The 24,879-nt window shown below is 40.7% G+C and overlaps 1 protein-coding gene across 5 annotated transcripts in view; it reads left to right on the top strand.

The window, feature by feature from the left end:
* SLC12A4 (solute carrier family 12 member 4) overlaps nt 1-24,879 on the top strand; it is a 50,316-nt gene that overhangs the window by 552 nt on the left and 24,885 nt on the right. For all 5 annotated transcript variants that reach the window (XR_010885298.1, XR_010885297.1, XR_010885299.1 and 2 more), the window contains exons 2-3: nt 18,632-18,726; nt 21,110-21,241. Coding sequence is in view for 2 of the 5 variants with exons in the window: in XM_067302602.1 (XP_067158703.1) it covers nt 18,632-18,726; nt 21,110-21,241 (227 nt within the window). In the remaining 3 variants the exon portion in view is untranslated. The remainder of the gene's footprint in view (nt 1-18,631; nt 18,727-21,109; nt 21,242-24,879) is intronic.

Here is a 24,879-nt window from a genome sequence, read left to right as displayed (position 1 = left end):
GGAGCCAGCGCTCGGGCGGCCGCTCACTTCTTCCTGCTTATGTAACCCTGAAAACCGCCTCTGCCCAGCCAAACCGCCGCCCGGGCCCGGGGCGCGGCGCCGCGGCGCGTACCCGCGCGGCGCGTTGGGGTCGCGTCCACCACCGTTGTGTCGGGCATCGCCGCCTTTGGTTAGCGGCTAGTTTGTTCCAGTTGCAGAAGAGGATCACGTCCGTGGGAGGGGATTTGGGGTGGCGAGAGTCGTTTTCTTAATCAGGCAGCTAGTGTCGGTGCTCGGCCTGCCGTGGTGTTTCGCTGAGGCTTCTAGGTGTAAATCCGTCTAAATGGAACGGGTGTTTGCGGTGACTGGAGGAAGGAGGCTTAAACTGGGAGAGCAAACTGTTATTTTTTTTTTCCTGCCTTGGTTGTGTTTAGTACTGTATCCTTCAGGAAAAGGACTGTGTCGTGCACACGGCAGATGAATCTGACTCGCTCTTGGTGAATCATGGGTGATTCCCAGCAATAAGAGAGAAGTCAGTAAGTACCCGAGTTCCTCGCCCGGCAGTCACACTTCGCAGAAGCTTTACGACATTATGAGATGCACAACAGTCCCTAAAGGGAGCCAGCTCTCCTCAGGCCTGGGCTTGAGGAAGAAAAAAGGGTCACTTTGCTGAGTGGGATACGGAATTGTCGTGGCACCAAGGTCTGGTTCGTGGCTTGACGCCCTGTTCAGTTCTCGATGAAGCTGTACCTCAGTTTCCAATAGGTAGATTTTTTCTTTTTACTCAGTTTTCAAAGGACATTTAGGTTTCAATTTCTGTTAGTAAATGGCTTACGTAAGCCTAATGTCCCCTGTATCAATTCTTTCAAGTTCTAGCGTGGCCATTTTGGAATGATGAAACGTGATTTCTTTTCCCAACATGTCTGTTATCACAGAATTAATTTGAGGCTCTATCCCTAAAGGCTATGCAAGGCCTTGGCTTTTTTTCATAAAAAGCTATGTTTTAACCTCAGGTTACCCAACATACAATTAATATATATGACAGTAATGCAAATAGGTGGTTTCCACCCATCTCAGCAGGTTGAAGTGGAGACTTGGCAGAGTACTTCCTCCATTAGCTGGCTTTGGCCATTGGTTAGTAAGTGTGACTTCTGGAAGCTACTGCCGTGGTTACTGAAGGAAGGTCAACTCAAATTGCCTGTCGTTTGGATATTCAGCTCCCCGTCCTGGTCTGTCAGTAGCTGACAAGCTGTGGTCTTGTCAGTGCTGCTATTCAAACTTGCACAAGAACTGTGCTGCTGGAAATTAGCTGAGTCCCTTTATTTTTAAACTGATAAATATCTCGTAACATCTCTATTAATGTATGGTTGTTAAGCTCTGTTTCTGTTTGAACTGTAACTGCCTACTATTTTTTAATTTACTTTCAGAGTAATTAAGTGTTGTTTCATATCCTCAGGGCATGCGTATAAAGATATATTGCTTTGGTTACCTGTACTGACAAGCGTGCTCTTCCCCACCAGCCTTCTCTGTCTCCTGCTAGGTTTCATGGGTCTGCGGCTCTGTGGAGGGGAATCCGAACCCCCTGGTGCTATTCCTCTGCTTCTTGGCGCCTCCTTCCACATCCTGTGCAGAGTCCAGGAGACTCGCCCACGCGGGCAGCATTAAGAATGTGACGTGGTGGAGACGGGAAGCTCCTGCTGAAGACAGAGTGTCACAGCTGTGTAGCACTGGCTGGAGCCTGTGGGCTGGAGGGGAGAAAATGGCTCTCCAGAGCCTTCTGTGGCAGCTGATTTTGGGGCTTGTGGAGGGATTTGTTGGTGGTGGTGGGACCCTGGTTCTGGGTAAGGTAACTCTGAAATGAGTGCAGTGCTCCACAGTTTTAGTTTGTGGCCCTATCGGAGTACGTACTGTTCACGCTGGCGCTGTGTGAATGCACACAGGGCTGCCTGAACTGTACGTGCTCATCGTCTGATCTCTCTGTGTGATCAAGTAATGCCACTGTAGTCAGTATGGGAGATTGGCTACTGGAGTTATTCTTCTGAATCTTCTCCAGGAAAGTGTTTATTTTAGCAGCTTGCTAGTAAGAACCTCATTTGAAGAATTCTTGGGTTTGCTCATTCTGAGTGGAGATGGGTTAAAGCGACTGAGTAATGATATGGTCCTTCAACTATGTGGTTTATCATAGTAATATAACTCTGTCTATAACTGTCTATAATAGCAGGTGGAGCAAGGGCTTTGTTGTTTCAGTGCTCCTTGCACTGTCTCTCAAGCTGTTGCTTATGGTTCTGGTGGATTCTAATTTCCCTCTGACCTTTTCACCCCAACCTTTATTTGTGACAACATGGTCTTGTTTTTGAATGCTTTTTTTCTGTGTTCTGCCTTATTTGGGATACCAAGTGATGAGGCCTCATCTAAACACTGTGGAGATGAGGACATTCTGTGATAGAATTTGCCAACCATTTGCATGAGAATACATTAGTTGATGTGTAATAATTTAGGCTTCACAGATAGCTCCAGTGCTTGCTTGTGAATAAGATCAGCCTTTTTCGGCTAAGCAGGTTCTACCTACTGCCACTGCTTATAATAGTTTTTGACATCTTCCATTTAGAAAAAGAAGCATGAAGAATTATCCATGATCGTATGATAAACATGTGAGCCCTGCTTTATGGATCGGTAGGGATGAGAAATGTGCATTTGGCATCTCTTCTGTCTTTGAAATAATGCCAGCATGTTAGGTTGGGTACACAGGATAAGAAGAAGGAAAGTGGGGTCTGAATAGTGTTTAGAAAAACAGAAAAGCTTTGCTTTTATAAGGATTTCGGCTCCACAGAGATCTTGGACCCTGGTGACTGAAGCGCAGCAATGTCATGCGTCCTGTGGGAAATTATTTATCTTCCTGTGACTTTCGTTTGTGGAAGTGAGACGCTAATCAGCTTGGTGTCACTAACTGACTTTGGTCAGCTGCCACCCTTGGTTTTTGCCAATGAATTGCTCTGCTTATGTTCCTGTTATCACATGGCTTTCCTTCAGCCCCCAGTTCTCTGACTAGGCTTGAGACCTTTCTCTCATGATTACAGTCTGTATTAGTACCTACAGTGTCCTTGTGCAGCAATAGATTATGGTGGTGAGTTGCAATAAGCTGTTTTCAAACTGGAGGAGACTGGTAATGGAAGTTCTGGTGTGACAGCAGCATATTTTTACTTTAATCTTCTTCCCAATTCCCTGTTTTTTAATACAGGGTGACTTACTAGAAAAAGTTTTAAGTTGCTCATAAGACTTGAAATATAGCTCACCAAATATGTCTGAAAATACTTTTAATGAAGATGCATGAATCATTCAAAAAAATTCCTTTATAAAGCACTTAATTCTTATATGTAGGTGTTTTGGCAAAGTCCAGAGACAAGATAAAATTAGTCATATCATGAATTAGATACCACAGCTAAAAAAGTGACAGAAATATATGTCCAAATATATTTTAGGTTGTTTAAAATTCAAGTAGGAACTCCTGCTAGCAGCAATATGGGTAAAAAGCACTGTTACAGTAGTCACAGCAGGGTATTTTTGCCTAACCTCTGTAGAACGTGCGTCTTCGTTCAGCCTTCTCCATGGTGCCTTAAAGCTGTAGAAGGAAGTTGCGCAAGAGGGTCTGGGAAGCAGTCGGGGAGTCCAGGCAGAAGCTCTGAGCTGCCTGGGAGGAAACTAACAGAGCAGAAGTACACTGCTACCCTAATGTCACTGGACTGTCTCTTCCAGTGATTGTGTACTACTGACTTGTTGAAAATAGTACGGAAGCTGTATCTTCTTCACTTCAGTCGTTTTGATGAGCAAGGTGTTCTATTGCATCAAGCTTGGCATCTCCGTTTTCCCTCTCTGTAAAGTTTACTGTGTAACTTTGGTTTTAGAGGTGTCCCGTGAGTGCTGAATGTATATCAGTATTTGTTTCATAAACAAAATTGTGAGGTACTTTGATCTGAGTTATTCCCTTCCGCTATAAATGTAATTAGGATACACAGAAATGGTTATCATTGGAAATGCAGATCTTGAAAGGGGTCTTAACAGCATGGTCATCTTTGTTTTCTCTTCTGTTTGTGTAGCCTGCGATTAGCAAAGCACTGATAGCACTGCTAAGCTCCAGAATACCTTTTTCAACAATACAGGTGCATAGATAAGTGGACTCTTGCTGCAGATAAGGGAAGATAAGAGTGTGGTATGTGAAAAATGAGAGTGGAGAAGTGCTTTGTGACTTGACTGGTTGCATATGACACTTGGGTAGGTGATGGTATATACTTTCTTCCTGAAGGTTCACACAACCTGGAAGCAAGAATTTCCCTGAGACCTGGAGAGTAAGAACTTTATTTTAGTGAGTTTCAAGAGTGCCTCAAGTTTCTAGAGGTTTTTTAGTAGCATGCGGTTTTGTCAGGTTTAATTCATCTATAAAAATGCTTGCTTTGATAAAAGAGTTCATAAGTGTTTCTTCTACTAAGCATGTCTCTCATATGTCTTCTAACTTGTGCAGTGATTAAGATGGAACTGGTGAGGCTGCAGCTGTCCGGCACCAAGGGCATCTCAGTGCCAGCTGCTGGGCGGCCAGGAGATGACTTAGCTAAATATAGAAAAACATGGGCCTTTTTGTGGGTTCTCTGGTATTTCAGTTATTTGGAAAAGCTCTGGGAAGCATCTTTCTGATATGTCTAAGCGAATTAAAAGCAACTCCTGTAAGTGTATGTGGGTGGGTCTGTATGTGGCAAAAAAACTAAAAATACACACACACAAAAAAACCCCTATGCCAGTCTTGTGTAGCTGCTGTTTTTTTGTGCTTAGGAGAACACCTGTGTTAGAAGGCTAAGCAATTGCACATGAAAAGACATCGATTTTCTATCTAATTATACCTGCAAGTGCATGCTGCTTTTGGTTTGCTGAGCACCACTTTCAAACTTCAGTCACCAGTAAGAATTTTTTACATGCTAAAACTGTATCTTTTATTCCATCTCTGCACTTTTCTAAAGGAATTCAAATCAATTATTAGGTTTCTTATCTTGTGTTTGTGGTACGTCTCTCTCTTGTATATAAAATTGGTTTGTGTTTGTTTTATTCTGTTCTCCCTTGCAAGTTTCTTCAGTGTTTCACTTCCTTAATGGAAATAGTGATGCTTCCTTTCTTCCTTCTGCTGCAGCAAAATAAAAAAAAACCGCGTGGTTGCATGCTCTTCAATGTAAAGCTTAAACTTGGCAATTGCTATGAAGTTCCACGTAAAATGGGGATTAAGATACTCTGCAGCTTCATTGGCTAGAAAATGTAGCCAAGCATGATAAATGCCACTAGCTAAAGAAGAACAAAAAACTTGAAGAAAATCATACTTAGTGCTCGTTGCTTTCTTCTTAAGTGCATGTTACAGAATGGGGGACATCCGGTGCCACACAGAGAGAAAAGCTGAATTTGGTAAGTTTTCCCTTCCCCTCCAAGAAAAAGTTAAAAGTTTACACTTATTCTTGACTGTGATGTAACAGAGAATTTAATATGCAGACTGATTTATGTTATAGAAAAATGGCTATCATCGCCAATCTGTGGGAGCAAGATTTATTTGATCAACGGTCTTTTTTCTTTAACTCCTTGGTTCAAAGTTATAAAATACTTTGCTAAGTGACATGGACTAGGGAGAAAAAATACACAGTCTTAAGACATGGTCTAAAGCCTATTGGAATTATGTTTTTAGGAATATTTCCACTGTCTTCAGTAACCTTTGCACCAGGTCCTTCACAGGTAAACTTTGTATTTCTTATTGTACTAAGCTGACCTTCATTTTGACAGATCAGAAAATTTCAGTATTTTTTTTTTCTATTTGATTTAGTAAAACCTTTTTCTTAGTTACTACGTTTCAACACACATTTGTTTAAATAATGCCAAGTGATCCCTTAGCACCGAGTAGTATTGAGGGCTGCCATTAGTTCTGTGTTTTCTTACAGTTGAGCACCTTTGGAGGATTTCTTTCAGGATACTTGGATTTTGTCACTCATGGAGAACTATGCCTCTTTCACAGTGGCTGCTGTAGTGAATGGAAGCAAACAATATCTCCTTTTCAAGCAAGCAAAGGAACAGAATGCCACACAAAAGTTACTAGTCTTTTTGCAAAGTCAAATACTTGAGGATATAGTCAATATGTTTTTGCTTTAAACATAAAAAGTCTACATGACCAGGAAAAATACAGATTTTATAATGTGTGTATGGTAGGTTTCTCTTGAGATTTTGGATGGGGTGGCTTCTTGTATGCTGTTATGTGGTGTTTCCTTCTATTATCCTCCGCACGCCTGTTGGGGGTTATTTTGTAAGCTCTAAATATTGCCTATTTGTCCTGAGTGTGCGCTCTTATTTTAAACACTGTTTCCAGAGTCTCAAACTGTCACTTCTGTACCATTTAAAAAAAGGTTACTGGAGTTAAGGAGGTAGCATTCCTGCGGATAGGTTGTGTGTTAGGGATTTAGTTTTTGTAGTACATCTTAGGTTTGGACTGGAAAAGATGACTGTTTCTTTCCAGCAGCCTAATTCATGTCTGAGCAACAGAGGTATAGGTTAGGACAGTGCTGGGAGCCCATTTTTTCAAAATATTTGATGTTATTAAAAATACTTGGAATTTTTTTTTAATTGTCTTTTGATCTTCATTCTCTGTAGGACAGAGAGGTGGGGTTTGATGTGCGGAATAAAAGGCTAATTGCCCCCAAAAGCTTTGACTCAATTAGCTTATGGATGAATGGGGAAGGTTGATCGCTTGACAGAACTGCCAAGTTAGCTATGCCTTGCTCACCGGAGGCAGCCTCAGACTTGTCGGAAATGTAAGTGAAATGGCATTTGTTTTGCAGGGGGGAAGACCGGAGGCCGGCGCTCCCGGTTGGCCCCGCGCAGGCTGGGTCCGAGTGGTGGGCTGGCGGCCAGGGCAGGGTGCGGGAGGAGACTGCTGCTGCAGCCGTGGGGCAGCCGTCATTGGGGGCCCGCTGCCGCCTTTGCGTTGGCGGTCACGGTGCTCTGCGCAGAGACAGGGGAGCTGGTTTGTTTGTCTCTTTGTTGTAGGGGATGACTTAGCAGCGTTTCGAATGTTATTCAGGTGCCAAGTTTGCCCAGCATCCCCTGGAAGTTTGTTCCACAGGTCCATCCCCTTGAATCTGGAAAACCTAATTCTCCTGACCAGCGTGACCTGCAATGTCCTAGAAGCCCCAGTGTTTCATTGATTGACATGTGGTCTGTCATATAACTAGGATGCAATCCACTGATTACTTCAAAAATTAGAATCAAATCCATAAGCTAATGTTGGAAGCTGGCTCAAAGGGAACTGTGACAGAGATTGTATAACAAGATCCTGGGAGAGGAGAGGTGACGCAGGCTGAAGTGTTTACGACAGAGGCATGTTGTGCTCTCTATAGGTCATCTCTGCTTCAGGTTCATATGGCTGAAAAAGAGTGTATGTTTTCTGTGCAATTTAATCACCATCCTTCATTTTGATCTCCTAGCAATACTCGGCAATTTTTTTTAATATATATATATTTTATGAGCGGTTATTTAGAACATCATTCAGTCATTACAGAGATCTCCCTATTATGAAACAAGTTAGACCATCCAGCCTTCTGCCCTTCACTTCCATTTTAAAGGGAAATAAGATCCTTACAGTGCGCCCGTAGAAGCTGCCCATTTGCTGAGTTAGGGTAACTGTTGAGGAGGGCAGGCTTGTTGAGACTTGCTCTTGCATACTTTAAATTGCTGATTGCTGCAGTAAAACACAAATTTTATGCCCTGGAGTATAACTGATTTTCATAAAACTATCTATAGCAACTCTACTTTGTGTTATGACCCTGTGCGTACTCCCAACCTGAGCAGCCCTGGGCTTAGTTAATGTGTGCGAAGTCCACTTCTGGATTTCCAGGTGCCAGGTCAGATCTGAGTCAGCACTTAGAGCAATTCAAGAAGATAGTGTAGCTGCTGCTGTCTCTGAAGGAAGACAGCACGTTTCGGTTTCTACTCTACTTTTTACCTTTTGTAATCAGGAGCTTTGCCCTCCTGATCCAATTGTAAATAAAGTAACTGACATCACTTTCACTTCTCTTGCTATCCTATATACCTTGTATCCAGAGTTGATGGAGAGGACAAAGGTAGAGGTTCTCTACTGAGTTCTGTAGGTCTGATTTAAGAACTTACTGCTCCCACGTATTTTCTGTTTTTCTTCCGCAAAGGTTATTACTTAGTGCTTTGTTTGTGGTTGTTTACAATATGAAGTGTTGAGCAGCAATACTAGTTTAAAGTACTCCTGTCCTCCGCCCACCTGGATCTCTTCCCATCCCTTCTCTTGACTCATGAGTTGTGTTCCACCTCCTGGTGCTGTGACATGCTCTCCAAGGCATAGTTGTTTCTAGAGCATCACAAACCAACCCTTGCCAAGCTTATCCAAATGCAATTCTTGCATAGATGTAACTTATATCAAGGCTGCTTTGCCCAAATGGAAACAAACTGTCCGCTTTTGATGTTACCATATGTTCCAGAGGATGCAGTGGCAACATCATGGATTAATTTCAGGGAAATCAGAGCCAGACATGATGTAGAAATATAGCTGATCTATATTTGCTACATCCCAATACTGTGTAACCAGACAGTGGGATGATTATCTACCTTATTTTAAGATGCCCTCCTTTAGTGTATATTCAGGGAGCTTTATAGCTGTAACTCAGTTCAACACAGAGAATAATCTAGTTGTGATGCTTTGCCCTTGACCTTTTTGAAGATACTGTATTCTAGATGTTGTGGTACAAGTATATGCTTAGCAGGGTTAAGCTCACTGTTTTATGTCCCTGAGTTTCCAGTGACTTGCATTCTATTGCATATGTTTGATTTAATTTCTGACCGTTGGAGCAGATGACAAGTGATCTAATGTTGCCCACTCCCCGATGAATAATTCCCCTGAGCCAACGTGATGTTCTCATTTTGCTGTGATGATCATGCACAATGAACTTCTTGTAAAGTGATAATAAAAGCCATTGTGGCCTTTCCAGGTATCTAGCTTTGTCTTGGTCTATGGTATATGTTGCACACTGTGCAATAGTTTCTGCCATTTTAGAGGACCTCTGAGGTCTTTCTAAAAATGTGTGCGTGAATATATGTATATGTGTTTTTCAAGTAGTGCAGTTTGTTGTTCACTGTATGTACAATGTTAGAGCACCCTCCACCCACTAAAATTTTGAGTATGGATGGAGTGACCTCCTTTGCTTGGAGAATTCTCTGATTAGCCCTGTCTTTTCCAGCACTCTCTCTTTAAATATTATGTCCTGGATGACTGTGAGTCTTGGATGTTTGTAGGACTCCATGCTGAAGGGTTGGATCTTCATCCTTAGATCATGTCCAAGCTTAGCTCTTTTTCTTTCTCTTACCCCCCCCCCCTTAACTTAAGATAAAAATCTCTCACACGCTCTGTTTTTACATGGAATGAAGTACTCCTCGAATGTGTGAAAAACCTGACATTTAGTGCTCTTTATACAATTTAATTGAAAACTAATGAAACATTCAGGGCTTATAAGATGCAATCAGTAAAAAAAGATGCCTTTCCACTGTCTTACAGGAATAGATAGTAATTGTCCATTATGTACATTTTATAGTATGTATTACATTGAAAATAAATAGGTGAAAATTCTCAGAGTAACTAAACCATTTTTAGTTATGTCTGGAGATACTTGGCAATCTGACCCATATCTCCTCTACTGTTCTACTTGTTTTCTGCAGGGAGCTTTTTGAGCTGGTTAATGCCCAGGCTTCATGATCGTTGTTCCCAGCTGCTTGTTCTCACTGTGTCCTTGCGCCCGCACGGCTGTTTCTCTGGCTGAGCGGCGAGCTGGACAAAGGAGCGGATCTGTCTGAAAAACAATTATTTTCTTGTTATTCTATCGTCATTCTTATTGTGCAGCCATGGTCAGTGGAGTGGGTACCAGACTGAAAACATTTTCCTGAATTTGATATCAGAGAGAGCGAATTAAATATCACATACAACACTGTATGCTGGTCTCATAGGTGTGTGTTGTGTCTCAGAGAAAATGAGAACATTCTTCTGCAAGTTAAGAGGCCTTATCCGAGATGGGGAAAATGTTAAAATGCTTCTTCCTGTATTTTGATACAGGGTGTGCTGTATCTGAGATGCCCTCATGCGTGTGAGGGGACTGAGTTTCAGGAAAGATAGTCATGAGGAATGATTTGGAGTCATTCCACATGAAAGAACCTCTGAAGTGGATTACAGTGAAGTACAAAGGTTGTTTTTATAGTATGCTTTTTTCAGCTGACAATGCTGAGCAATTTTGTGAAAGCTCTTAAGCAATGTGAGTTCCTAAATCCAGTTTCTCAAAAGTCACTTGGCTTTTTAAATCACACAGGCATTCTTGGTGATTGCATCTACTGTATGTTGTAGATGTTCTCAGTGTGGTGCTGGAGGTATCCAGAGTACATTGTTATGAATGAGTAGAATGGAGAGTGTTCTGGTAATTATGTACTACTTAAAATCATTAAGTTCATATCTACTTCTTTATCTCGTATAACCCTTCATTTCGTCATACTGATGCTTTTTGTGATCTTTCATATGATTCATCCATTAGTGGGTAATGGTAGTAGTAATTATTGAAGATGGAAAGAAAGACATCACTGTTTTCACTTTGAAGCGGGGGTGCCTGGAGGGTCAGTGTCGCACAGCTACACTTCTCATGGCATTGGCAAGTTGAAAACGCTGTTGATTCACACTTGGCAAGTGGCAGGTTTGTGGCACATACTCTTCCAAATAGGTGTGCAAGCAACTGGCAGTCTGCCTCTTAGCTGTGGCTGGGTCTGGATTTCACAGGTAACATTTTCAGTAAGATCCTGACACGTATGTATTTTGTTGCTGTTGAAAGGATTATAGTGTCAGGATTACATCAATGTCGGTTTAGCTTTCTGTAAGAAACTGTTTTGCCTCCTGAGAGAGAGAGCGAGTCCCATTCAGCATTGCAACCAGCAGTCAGTTTGTCAGAGGCAGCAGAAAAAATTTATTTTGGGAGTACGGTATTATTAAACTTGCCTGATCCTCAGGACTTCACAGAGAAGGCATTTACTAAAGCATGTACTAAGAGCAGAAAGAAGAATAATGGTAAACAAAACTACTGAAATTGGCAAAGAATTATTGCTAAAGGGTAAGTACTTCGTGCGGATATTAATAACCACAAAGGTTTAGAGTGTTTTGAAGGTACCTTTGTATCTTAACTGAAGAAGAAAATCCTGGGACTTTCTGAAACACAGAATTATTAAATTGTTAAATCCTTTGAGTTTTGTAGTATCAGTCAACTTGATTGGTAAAACTGTTCTGTAGTCTAATTTTGCAGAGTACAGTAAAACTCTGATTGCAACTGCAGACATGTTTATGGAGGGAGAAATCACAAGATCTGTGCCTTAATTGTGCACTCAGTTCCATGCTCTGGTACTGCCCGATTGCTGCCTAGGTGGTTGTCTGGGACAGCTTTGGCCTTTTCTTTCATGTAAAACACAAACAAATGCAGTCTTCTGAATTCGGAACTGTTTCAGAGGAATTAATGTCATGTTACCGACAGTATAGCTTTTCACATATTTTTGTAAAACTGTGTGTTGTACATCTTTAGCAGATACCAAAGCTGTTTCTGGTTATAAATACATACATGTTATCTGCGGTGTACTGTGTAATGAATTTTAAATGGTCCACCTTTACTTGCTTGGAAAGTCCAGTAAACACAGAATTTTAATGACAGTGGTGATTTGCAGTGAAGTAAATATTGTTAGCTATTAATCTTAAAACTGTGAATGAACACATTATATTCTTAAAATACCTGTGGGCGTCAATAGGTTTGGCCTTAAGCTGCAGTGGCTGACGGAAGCACGTGTCTGCATCTGGCATGTGAGAGTTCAGTGTCGTCAGTGCAACCAATAGAGCTTGAGCCCTTGTTTAAAATACAGAGCATCTCTTTGCTGCCTGAAAGCGGCCAGGTAAAGATCACAGCTCTGCCCTTTCAACTCTACTCTTCTCTCCTCTCACACAGCCTTGCTGTTGCGTGAGTTGTTATCTAGCACAGCGTTGTCCTCTGCTTTCATAAAATATAGGGTCGACCTGGAATATATGGCTCATCCTTTCTTCCCCCTTATTTTCTCCTTGGCGTGTCTCCAAGGTGTTAGATGAACTGTAGCTAACAGTTTTCTGTTCGTTATTGCACTACCAATGGAGATATCCGGGTTCTTGAACTGCTAGGAAAAGGTCAAGAAACTTGTTTAGGGTTTTATCATCTTCAATGATGCTTTGTTTTGCAGGCAGCTTTGCTGCTGTTGGAAGATGAGAAGAAAGGTACCTGAACATAGCACAGCCTTTTGAGGGGAAACAAAGTTTATATTATGGTACAAGTATTCAGAGGAGTGATTGTATCATTGTTAGCATCTGGAAATTGCTTGTGAAGAACCGTGTTAAGACAGTTCCTTTTTATTAAAAAAAAAAAAAAGTAATGAAAATGGACACGGGAAGCTTTTACTATTAGGACTTTATCCTTAAGCCTGTGAACAAATGTCTTCACGAAAATCATTTAGTGGCTAATAAAATTATTTAGTAATGCAAGAAACAAAACTGTAAAATAATTCTACCTGAATTCTGTGTGCGGCTATCCCATTGCTCCTGTAACTTTTCCTGCTGTAGAATATCTATCTTGAGTCTATGCTTTTGCTTTCAGGTCTTAAAAGCACAGGAACAGTAAGTCTAGCAAATTTGTTATGTCTCCTGGGCAAAAATTCAAACTGAATTCTGCCGTAATTATCAGTTGTATAGGAATTTCCAGAAGATTTGGCTCTTGAAAATTTGCAGAAGTGTAAGGAGGTTATCCAAACGGAACTAACTCCCCCAAAGAGAGATCCATTTTGCATACCTTAAGCCATCTATCAATTATGTTTTGTTTAAGTTAGGCTCTCTTCAGAGAGAATTTGCAGCATGCCAAGATGCCTGTGCAGGAGAGGCACTCCAGGGATCAGCTAATTGGGCCGTCTCTTTCTGACTGCAGAGTGAGCCTGCGTGATTAGCTGAGCGTAAATGCCTGCTGTTTAGATAGATGAAATTAGGTTAAAGGAATCCGACACCAAGCGCTTGGGTAGCCAGGCTAATTTCTATTCTGAAATTTCAGTTTTATTTATAGGAAGAATATTGAAAATATGAACTATGGTTTATTATTATTTTTTTTTAATGAAAAAGTCTGAGATGTTCCCTGTGCATGAAAATTTCTCAGTTTATATCCCTAGGTACCACAGGCTTTGTGACTAGTGATGCATATAAAATAGGCATAGTAAAATTCTGTCTGAATGACAGAATGAAGTGGTGGTATGTGCTATGTAGCCTGTTTCATTACAAAAATATTTTTACTATGGTGTATGCCAAGGAGTCTGTACATGCACAATATAATTAAAAATAAGTTAATAGCTCTTCTACTGCTCCAGAAATTAAATCATGTTGAAGGGAGGAGTATTGGGCTTTCTTCTGAGTTTCTGACTTGCTAGTAATTCACTGCTTTTTTTTTGTCAGTCATAAAGATGTAAATAAACCAATAGATTTCTTTCTTTCTCAAGCCTGGCTTTTCAGTTCAGCTCTTTAGTCACACTAAAATTCTTTGAAGAAATTCAGCTCCTCAGTTGAGATGCAGCTCTTGAAATTTCAAGTAGAGAGAATTATGGCAGCTCTGCATGCCGTCATCACAGGTCGTAACAGCATGTGCAGCTTTGTCCAGCCCTGCAAAGCACGTCTGCTAGTCTGGGCATTCCTCTCGAGATGCCGTGAATGGGGGTGTGACGGGAGCGTGATGTGTGTGCCTCTACCGACTTCTGTTTAATTAGCACAGATACGTGTCTGTGAAAGTGAGGTGGCACACGTTTGTAATCGCAGTACAGCCCTCCTGGGAATTTTTTTGTTTTTTTGTATTAGGTCTTACCACAGCTTGATTAGCATTGCCATTTCTTCACTGCTCATGTTATCTGTGCTGGCTAGACTAAAGTTAGTCAGACTATATCCATCTGTGCCTCCAGCCTGCCTTGACTTGTTGGGTTGGTGGAGCCTCTGTAAGAACTAGGCGAGTGTCTTTGAGTTAGTCATGTCCAAATGGAAAGATCTGAAGGTGTTTTAAGATGTATCAATTTCTACTTATTTAACTGAGCGTGATGAAGCAGGGGAGTGGTAACTTCTTTCTGAGGAAGTTCAGAAATTGAAAACAGCGGAGAAGACAACCTTGACAGGTTAAGTCACGCAGCCTGCTCGTCCTGCCAGCTTGTTACAATGGGTAATTATTCTCTTACGAGCCTGGCTGAGCAGACCTTATCACTGGGAAGCTTCTGTGTCTGTCTTTATGGTAGTCTCACTGTGCCTAATTGTTCAGTTTTAATTTATCCTTAGTTATCTGTCTTTGTTATAGTTACTTTGATACATATGTTTTGTCTGTACATCTCTCTAAATTCCTGTTTTTATCCCCCACTTCTTAAAGAAAACACAGCAGCTAGCACAGAAGACTTGTGCGTGGAGTGCTCTAGCAATGAAACCGGCTCTAACCTAATTCCATTCCAGAAGTAAAGCAGTAATGTGAATACTGTTCTCCATCTTCCTCTTCTTTTTTTTTTTTTTTCTTAAATAAGAACAACAAACTTTTTGGAAAAGAACAGAAAAAAGTCCACAGACCATCTGGTACAGTTTTGCTGCAGGGTTTTCTCTTGACAACAAAATAAAAATTAGGCAAATTTGGGACAACTAATTATTGCTTTTGTTCTCTCCTGTGGACTTGTTTGCACATGAGGGAGTGTGCATGCATAGGATTTTTAGGTTTTATTGTATGGATCATCTTTGTTTTATAGAACCCAGGTGATCCACAGGGTGAAAAACCTTGTTTTAGAGACCTGTATGCATACCTGAGTAGGGGGAAGCTCTAAGAAGCTCAGTAAACTGTGATGGAGATGTTTAGATAAACTGCGTAATTGCAGTGATGGCTGCAGACAGAATTATCTGCTTTGGAAGTGAACTGGCAGCATTCAGAGGTAAAATGCCTTAATTATTGAAAGATAATGAAGACCAAGAAGCAGTGAAACAAGTAACCTACTTGGCATATAGCTTCTCTGTCTCAAAAATCAAGATTAATTAGGGACTCAGGCAAAATAAATTATTCTCTGTTGCAGAGTTTATAGCTTTTTCTTTAAGAAATGTTCCTTGCAAAACAGTCTTGCATCATGAAAACTAACATCACATAGCTACTGTCCAAGACTGAAGACTTGATAACTAAGCATGTCCCATGATGGTGCTTGCCCAGGAGATTTCATGCCTCAGGATGTAAGTGGTCCTCATATGAAGCTGAGGCGAGAGTTCCCCTCAGTAGCTTTCCTAGCTTGCCTCCACGCTGTTCCAAAACTCATGGAGATGACAAGCTCTTCACATGCAAGTACGTCTCTTTGAAGGCTCATTTATGTTGCTCCTTGTCAGAAGGAATATGCTGGACTAATATTTTATTTCAGTATGTATTGTATTCTCTGCTGCAGTAAATGGTATTCTGTTTCGGAAAATGGTCAAAGTACATTTGTGATTCTTGTTTTGTGGGGGAGATGGAGCCATCTTGCATAGGTTTTACTTGTGAAGTTGGAAACAGGTGCAAATAGAGAAAATGAGATGAGCGCCTTGCTGTTGTGGTTTAGGGCATGTCTGAAAACTGCAGATTACACAGAACATGCAACTGCGGGGAAGGTGATTTTTGGCTATCATGTAATTGGTTGCATTTAACTTAGGGCTGTAGTACTCGAACACCCTCTCTGCAGCACCCAGATCTGCACTGGTGAAGTTAAAATAGGATGTCCTGGTAATGAACTTGAATATAAACTTCTTTGCTTACTGTTGTAAGTGTGCAGCATTAAAAGGTTAAATGTGACAAGTCGTTGGATCAGTAGGATCGCGGAGTTTGAAAGCTCACTTAGATTTTTCATTGTGCACAGTAATTCATAATCTCTGTGCACTTTCAGGATGATAGAGCTAGTGCTCTGAATGTGGAGAAAAGCCAGCTGTATTTCTCTGTCATCTTCTCTTTTTCGTAGAAAGAAAAAGATGCCCTAACAACCGCAGAAACAATATTCTGATTCCAGTCACTAGTCCTACTGATTTTCCCCTGCAGTTAGCTTTACTTGGACTTCCTGGGTGTGGGAAGATGTATTGAGCAAGCAGACCAAGGAGTCAAATTCAGAGTGGAAGGCCAATGAGAAGGATCTGGGTGATGCTGAAAAATGGCAAATGGAGGATGAGAGGAACTGGACGCTCTTTTTGAGCAATTGTGGAAAATTTACTGGAGCTAAAATGAAGATGCATCTGAAAATTAGTGCTGATTAAACTTGAATATTCATCTTAAAGCACTGGTCTTTGTGTCAGGCTCAGAGAGTAGGTATGAAGTAATTTTTTTTTTTTTTTTAACTAAGGAAAGCCTATACTGAGAATGGTAATGAGAGGTTTAGAGTTTTGAAGAGAGCAAAGCAATTGTTACCCTCTTTTAAAAAACCTGAGATCGAACATGTGAGCTATATTGACAACAGTGTGATTTTTGCATTAAAAAGAGGTTCTGTAAGCATTGCAAATAAAGGAGCGGCCCTTATACTTTTTTGAGGTAGTGTTAAGCTGCATTTACAAGATGCTGATGAAAGAACAAGGAAAACTGTCAGCAAAGAAATGATTTAAAAACGACTGATTTCCCCCCCTCCCCAAACATTGAGTCCACTGAAGTTAGTATGGGAGCAAAGTTGGTTGTGACCTTATTGTATATGATAAGTGTAATAATGAGAAATTATGTGCAGATCAAAGTCTTGAAGAATGAAGTGGGCAGTATCTCTGTCGTCATCATTCGCTGCTGGAGACTTTCAGACATAATAAATGCAGCAAGCGAGTGGTTCTTGCAATTGTGCTCAGTGAATATTTGCCTTTGAAGTTGATAAGCATTTTATTTTGATGGCCTGTTGCTACGCCTACTGATTTTTCTTTTTTTGTTCTTTTTTGTTTAGTCTTGTAAAATTCTATAGTACACAGCAATGTGAAGATCTCTTAAGTGTAGGTGGGGGTCAGCAAACGAGCGCAGTAGTGTGAGGCACCTGCTAATTAGTAATGTGGTGCTAATAGTCCGAGTTGCCAGAAATGTAATAGACCAACACAACTGATGGCTCTCTATAAATATTTTTGGTCAGCTAAGTGTTTACTTCCAGAAGCTTAAAAACACCTTTATCTTTTGTGGATGTCTTTTCCAACAGTTTTGCTCAAAGTGACTATGAGCAGTTTCCAGCAAATAGTGCTTCTTTCCATGCCCCCCTTCCCTTAGTGAGGCTGTCACTGAACTTGGTCATTGCTTTTTGCTTGTAGCAATTGCTTTTGTAGCAGCACAGTATGTGTGCTGGAGGAGGAGTCCTCTGTTTGCCTGTTAGGTTCATTTTGTACGTTAATTCAGATTTCAAAATGCGGATGTACTTTCACCTAAATGATGTAAAAATAATTTGGCATAACCTTGTTCAATTGATTACCTTAATCTTTGAAAATATACACCAAAAAATCCAGCTCTTTAATTACTTGCTTTTTCTTATGTATTCAGTCTACAGTACTTCCTTAACTTGCAGTATTTTCCTTTGAGCAAGTTTTCCTTTCATTTTCAGTTTCTTCAGTGGATACTTCTTTTGTAAATAGAAATAAGAGTATTCCTTGGATTGACTTTCTTTTTGGGAGATGCTCTTGGAAACCTGTTTAGTTCATTTTGGCTGAATGAGCAGGGAGGGCAGAGTTCTAGGCAAAAGAAAAGAGTTTTGTTTGTCATTCAGACTTTAACGGGAGCCGCAGCTCAGAGGCCTGAATACTGGAATCAATTTCATCTCTCTATTGTGGAGACCATTTTGTACTTCAGTGCCCTTATATATTTTTTAGTGTTGCTGTTTACTATGAAAAGCTCTATTGATCTACTAGGTTATCTTGTGTGCGGTGTGTGTTTGTTTTTTTTTTTCTTTAAATTTTCATTGTTCTTTGTGCTGTTACTGTACTTGATGTTAGGCTCAATGAAGAGAAAAGACATCATAAGGATGCATGTTTTGATGTCTAGAACATTGTGGACATAGTAAAAGAATAACACTTTTGGGGTAATATTTACAAATGCTGTAACTTGAAAGAATCTAGTCTTTGAATTGTTTGGTCTTACTAGATCTGCCTAATCTGTTGGGATGTATTGCTCAAAAGTTGCTTTTAAAACTAGTAGTGATTTCCAAGTGCAAAAGAACTGTCTCTTGACTTGTCAGTTCTATACAAGAAATAGTTGTAAGAGGAAACTTTAGAAAATAAAGACACTGATGGCATCACAACTGTGACCTGCTTGTAAATTGTACTTATTTTAATGAAAAGGGAGGACTAGAAATAGCAATAAATCTATGCTGACAGTAGCAGCAGAGACTGAATGTGCTATCGTGCTGAAACTGATATTCTTGCATAACTTTACATGCTAAAAAGAAACATTCAATTGAATAAACAAATGTATTCCCTTTTTTTTTTTTTTGGCAAGGTTACAAGGTTTTCTTGGGATTTTGATCTTTCTACACTCATGGAAACCTGCTTCTGCTTTCTTTGCAGGTCATGGCAACCATAAAGAAAACAGTCCTTTCCTCAACAATTTGGAAGCTGGCAAGGGAGGTGATTACTATGACAAAAATCTGGCCTTGTTTGAGGTAATTTCTAACTGTTTTTCAGACTTCTGATGTGAATGTCCTTGATCTTCAAAGCTGGGAGGGATTGAGTGTATAGTGTTTATCATTCAACGGAAGATGGAGTATTGCAAAGATCCAGGTGGTGGGTCAGTTCCTGACTGTCGCTGCATGGGAATCTGGTACCTAAAGGCCGCTGGTGTGTTTATAGATATGTCCACAATGTACCAAAGTATTTAAATAGTGAAGCTGTGGCACTGCGGGCTAATCAGTGTGGAAAACTAGCATGGGTTAATTTATCATGTTGAGAAGGTCCATCCTATTCTGTAGGACAGTGCCTGAATTCAGGTACCTGAATTAGCTTGGGTATCCTGCATCACAACTGCAGCATATCAATAATACAGATTCTGCCCGAATGCTTTCCTATGGGTGTATGTCTGTTGTCTGAGGTACCGGTGGGCTGGGATGGCCTGTGTGATGGAAAAAGCCCAAATAGAAGTGCTTGGGAGTGTGAGGCAGAGAGAGGTGATTTATTTCCCGTGGGAGTAAGGAGCTCCAGACTCATATGCAGGAGGCCAGCTGGACTCACACAGAGTCCAGCAGAATCCTTCTTCTCTTCCTCACCTCGCTGACTGTGTGCTTTGGCAGTGCATTAAGCACAAATATCTCATGGTGCACTAAGACCAAGTTTCTAAAAAGAGTTTCCAGAACCTGGAGCACTGGGGAGCGGTGCAGAGTCTTTGCATGGCTCTGCAGCTGCTTTCCAGCTGAGCTGCTTAGTTACAGCTTGACAGCAATCTCTGCAGCTTGTGCCTGATGTTTCCCATTCTGGGAACTCGGTGCAGGGGAACCAGAGCTGGTTCTGCACCCGGCCAAGGTGGCCCCAGCAGAGTTCTGCTATGTGACATGGAGCCTGAAGCAGTGTAGCTAACCTGCTACTAGATAGCTCCCCCTGGAAGTCCTACAGCCATGTTTGCATGGCAGTGTGCTTGAGCTAGAAGATTATGAAGCACACTGCCAGCTCAGGTATCTCTTCCCTCCAAGGCATGGCAAATCTGTGACCAGGGTAAACTCGCTCGCAGGTAATGGCCAGTTGGCCGTATTGTGGAATTTGTGGCTTTCGCTAGTCATGCACCACTAGTCATGCACTCTTCCATAAACAGTAACAGTTCCGCACCATGACTGTAGGCTGTTTTCGTGGTACTAAAGAGGCAGAGGAGCAGGTAGCATCCCAAGTGCCATGCTGCTCAGTTGAATGGAAGCACATGTTATTTCAAACACTTTCTGGAAGATATTAGAATCAGAGTTTTAAACATGGGAACTGCAGGTTCCATAGATAAGATCTGAGGAAAGAAGGGAAAAAGGATCAATGTGTAGACGCTTCTGAGCCAAGAGATTTTTCTGGAATGAAAACAGCAGCATTGTGCTGACCTTGTCCTCGTCTAACAACAGCTGCCCACTACTACTGTTCCCCAGCTCGTGGCATCCATTTATCCATTTGGGGTCACTTCTGCATCGTGTACAATGGCACATAATCCTACTGATCCTCCCAGAAACAGTTGCTAATGATATATGGAGATATGATCAAACTCCAGACAGTGAAATCCCTCTTAATTGGCTTTTATTTCCTGTGTAGAAAGTTGTTTCTTTCTGCCATGCATTACTTATTGTCCAGTTTGACATGTAAGACATTTTAATTTCAGAGAGAAAGGGGAAGGGAATGGCTTTGTTCTGATTTTGTTTCTTTGCAGATTAGCTATTTCTCTGTTTTGTTTTGTTTTGTTTGAGGAAAATATTTGTTTGCAAGAGGAAGCCATAGATTTGTCCTTGAAATTACTTTCAGAAGCAGAGGCTGGATGGGAAGAAAGTAAAGATAGAGGATGTAAGGCCTCCATGCACACAACTTCCAGGATTTTTATCTAGACCCATGTGAATTAGATTATGCAGTTTGAAAATTGTAATAACATGATCAGAATACAGGCATGCCTACAATGACGGAACTTTGATCACTAAATCTAACTTATTTGGAAACTTGACCCTTATAAAAAATGTATCTATTGATGTAAGCTGACATTAGAGATACATGCAAGATACAGGTTGCTCGTTTTCCTACAGTCCCAAAGCTCAGCGTTCTTTTTTTATTGTTGTACTTCATGCTTTGCAGCACATGAGGAGAAGAGTGCTTACAGGCTTGTTACCGTAGGCCTTCCTGTCAGAGTTGCCCTTCTTTCAGAAAACAACATCATCTGATCAGTGGTTCAGGCGCAACAAAATACTCTTTCCATTGCTGACTTTCCTTGTGTGTTTCCCAGCAGCCACAGCCATGAGCCATGTCAAGGAAGTGACCCCAGCCACTTTTCATAAATGCTGTAACTTGCAGAAGTTGACTAGTTGTCTTCCTTCACAGGAAGAACTGGATATACGACCAAAAGTGTCATCTCTGCTTGGCAAGTTGGTCAACTACACAAATCTTACTCAAGGTGTTAAGGAACATGAAGAAGCGGAAAGTACTGATGGTTCAAAGAAGAAAGTATCAAAAGTAAGTAAAGAGTCTCTCAATGGCTGGCTAATGAATGGGATGGTTACATATGTGATTTTGGAGAGCTAGAGAAATGCCAAAGAAATTGCTCAGTGGTAGGTAGTCTGATACTGTCAGAAAATTAGAGTTGAGGTAGTGATTAAGCACTGTGAGCTCCAGTGCAGTTGCATAGACCTGGAATGCATTTAGGTAAGTAGGTTAGACTTCTAGCAGTGAATCAAAAATTTAAAAAAAGAGCTGTTAAACAATTTTCCTAGTGCTCTTTTAGGTGCCCAGTAATATTTGAGACATCTATACAAGCCTAGTAGAAGTGACACGGGATTTGCAGGAGACAACACTCTTCTAGAGTGGTGGGTGGAGGTCAGATGGGTCACCCTGGTGCAGCTAAACTGTCACTCTGCTGTTAGGCATGCAGGCAACTGAATTCCACCCTGAAGAATCTGCATTTAGATGGTTCATCCATTTGGGGCAGTCTTGTAATAACTAGGTAGAAGGTGAGGATTGATTGTTGGTAGTTCGATTTCTATCGGGAGATCATGTTCTGACTGTTCTTTTTAGGCTCTGCAAGTACTTCAACTAGTGCTAAAACTTCAAGTGGCAAGGTTGCATTTTATGGCATTTACAGGCCTGTCAGTTTGCTTGCAAATTTTGTCAAAAGAAAGTTTTCCAATAAACTATGACAGCGCTTGGATCCTACTGTTTATAGTACTACCCTGTCAAGAAATTTGGAGCCGTTTCAGAAAGAGATGGAAGTGATAATGCTGAAAACCAGCACACTGTTCTCCAGGAGAGTGTGTGCTACCCCCTGCTGAACGCTGGGTCCCAGTGCCCTTACTTGCCCCCCGCTTCCTTTCTCTGCATGTTTTTACACTGATGTTAACAAAGTTATTTAATCAACATGAAGCTTAAAATTCAGTTTTAGCTGAGACTACAGGTACTAAAGTGCCGCAATATTATAGTTAATACGATGTCATTGCAAGACTAAGTGAAGGTTGTCTGGGTGCTGTAACTGTGCATTTTGGTACTTTAAGCTTATATTTAAAAAGTAATTTAAACTTTATCTGTGAATTTCTTTTGTGTGATACTTGGCATGCTAATAGCTGGGTCTGTGCAAAGTTTTTACCTTCACACTGCTAATAGGAAATCTCAGCTGCATCTCTGTTTTAACATGCTTTTGGTGGGAATAATTATTGTCAGGCATCAGCTGATGTTACTTATTTCCCTGCTTAAAAAAATTTGGGGAGAATTTGGTGATGGGTCTGTACTGTAATGTTGGGTAAAACGGGCTTCAGTAAGAAAAAAATGTTGCAGATAATAGGAAACTGAGAAGTTATTTTAAATCCCTGGTAGAATAGTATATGAAGTTTGTTATTATTACTGTATCTAGGTATGATATGTGTTAACATTCATGTAGCTTGGAAAGATATTGCTGTAAAACGGACCAATTTTCCACTGTCCTCTTTAAAGCTATGCTGCTATGGCCAAATACACCTTGGGCTCAATATGTGGGTTGTTGTGAATTATGTTTTAATACGTGTCTCTAATGTGTGTTTGGAGGCTTCTCAGATGTTTTTACAGCATGGATTGAATAACCATTCCAGAAGTGCCAATACCATCCTGTGATGTCTCAGTATTTTCTGTGTAAGCACTGCAGTTCCTGTAGTGAGTCTTTGCCTAGCTCGTCTGTCTCTGAGATAATTACATCAGTTGTAATATCGTAGCTGTAGTCTGAATTCCTTCTCCCCCTCCTGACATAAGCACTATGAAGTTTCTAAACAGCTTGTAGAATACAAGAAAGTCAAATATTAATTTGGCTGATAATTATAACATCAGTAAAAATGGAGAAAATTCATGAACAGAAGCTGTACAATGACATGGATTGAAAACATTCAGCCCCTGTACAAATGTGATTCTTCTACAGATTTTAAGAACTCAAAACATGTTTTTATCATCTTTGAAGTATAAATTGATGCACTGCTGATGCCTTATCCTGACCATTCGAGCATTAGCACAGAAGCATGAGTATCGGCCCCTGGCACAACGGCATGTTCTGTTTTTTAGTGCCAGCATTGTTAACAGACTCATTGCTGAGCCTTATACCAGGTGCACTCAGCAAATACATACCCAGGTGGCATGACAAAAAGTAAGCTACTTGTCCTAATACATCAGTTACTTGACTTGACATCTTATAGACAAAAACTGGAGTAAGGAAGGATAAGCTGACTCTAGGCTTGATATCCAAAATTAATTGAAGAAAACAATCCTTTCAGTAAGTGAATATATAATCATCTGTCTGAGGAGGGAACACAGATCTCCTGGTGAATTCCCCTTTGAGACCTAGACCTTAAAAAGATCATATCTATTAAAAAAAAAACAAAAAAGGCAATTGTGTGCATATGAAGTGTTCAAATCTGTGAAGGGTAGGTATGGGGGAAAAAATGAGATCATTCTTCCAAATTTTAAGCTTAAATTAGTAGAGAATGAGGTGCTTTAGCTTGTAGAGATCATTGTTGTCTATACTTTCATTTTAAATTCACGAGGCCAAAAGAGACTTGGAAATTTTTGCAAGCTCCGGAAAATGCATTACATGACTATTCCCTTCCCCATCTCTTAGAATAATTGTTGCACAGTTTGTGAAAGGTTAAAATAAAGATCAGGACAATTTTAGTGCAAAACAGTTCAGTGTAAGTGTATTGCTCTTTTTCAACATTCCTGTTAAATATTTTTGATAGTAGCATGCTGTGTTACATATGCATCAGATAAAATTAACTCTACTCCATGTAATAAGGTAGAGATTTAGGTTGCTTCCTATGTTTTGCAAATACTGTATTGTATTACAGCATTTAATAGTCACAGTGCTATAAAAATATCCCCACCTCATGACGGAAATTAGATTAACTATTTTAGTTCATGTATCTTTAATAAGGCACTTCATTTCTGTGCTGCCGTCTGTCCTCCTGCTCCAGCCCAGCCCCAAGAGCTGTCAATACCGATCCATTTCCCTGAGCCCTGCGGCCAAGTGCTTTGATAACCCATCACACTGGCACAAAGGAAACAGTGTCCTTCAGAGTCAAATCAATATTTGTATCAATTATGCATCTGCAGCTGATAAAAGTGAGTGCCACACATGCGGAAACGTCATCTGCATCATTGAAATTGAGACTGTTGTAGAGATTTTCTGTCCCTTGTCAGTTGATCTATAACAGTGTTCATCAAAATGTATTTGTATTTTATTTCCTTTGTGCAACATGGATTGTTTAAATTTTTTCGTTTGGTAGCTGTTGAGACTGGACACAATACCTCCCGTATTTGAGACTGCATTCTGGTGAGACCAGAGCACTGGTTTAGCATCGCTTACTGCAGTGGAATCTGCTAATTATAAGATGCTTTCAAGAAGGGTCAAGTCGTTGCAAATCACTGGTATTAAATATTTCTGTGAACAAGCTGGTGCAAGTAGTATTCGTGCATCATTTCTTTATTGGCAGTATTTTTTTATTCCACAGGGTAAGAAAATGCAGAGCAAACTTTTACGCCTGCGGTGCCCTTAGCAGTACTGTGGCTTGGGTTGTGTCCACTAGCAGACACTTTACGCCTCTCCTAGGCTGTTCTGCTCTGCAGTTGTCTCATAGCTGCGGCTG

The sequence above is a fragment of the Apteryx mantelli genome, chromosome 10 (assembly GCF_036417845.1).
Source record: "Apteryx mantelli isolate bAptMan1 chromosome 10, bAptMan1.hap1, whole genome shotgun sequence".
Classification (NCBI taxonomy): domain Eukaryota; kingdom Metazoa; phylum Chordata; class Aves; order Apterygiformes; family Apterygidae; genus Apteryx; species Apteryx mantelli.
Note: the sequence above shows the minus strand (reverse complement) of the source record. Positions and strands in the feature narration are given on the sequence as shown.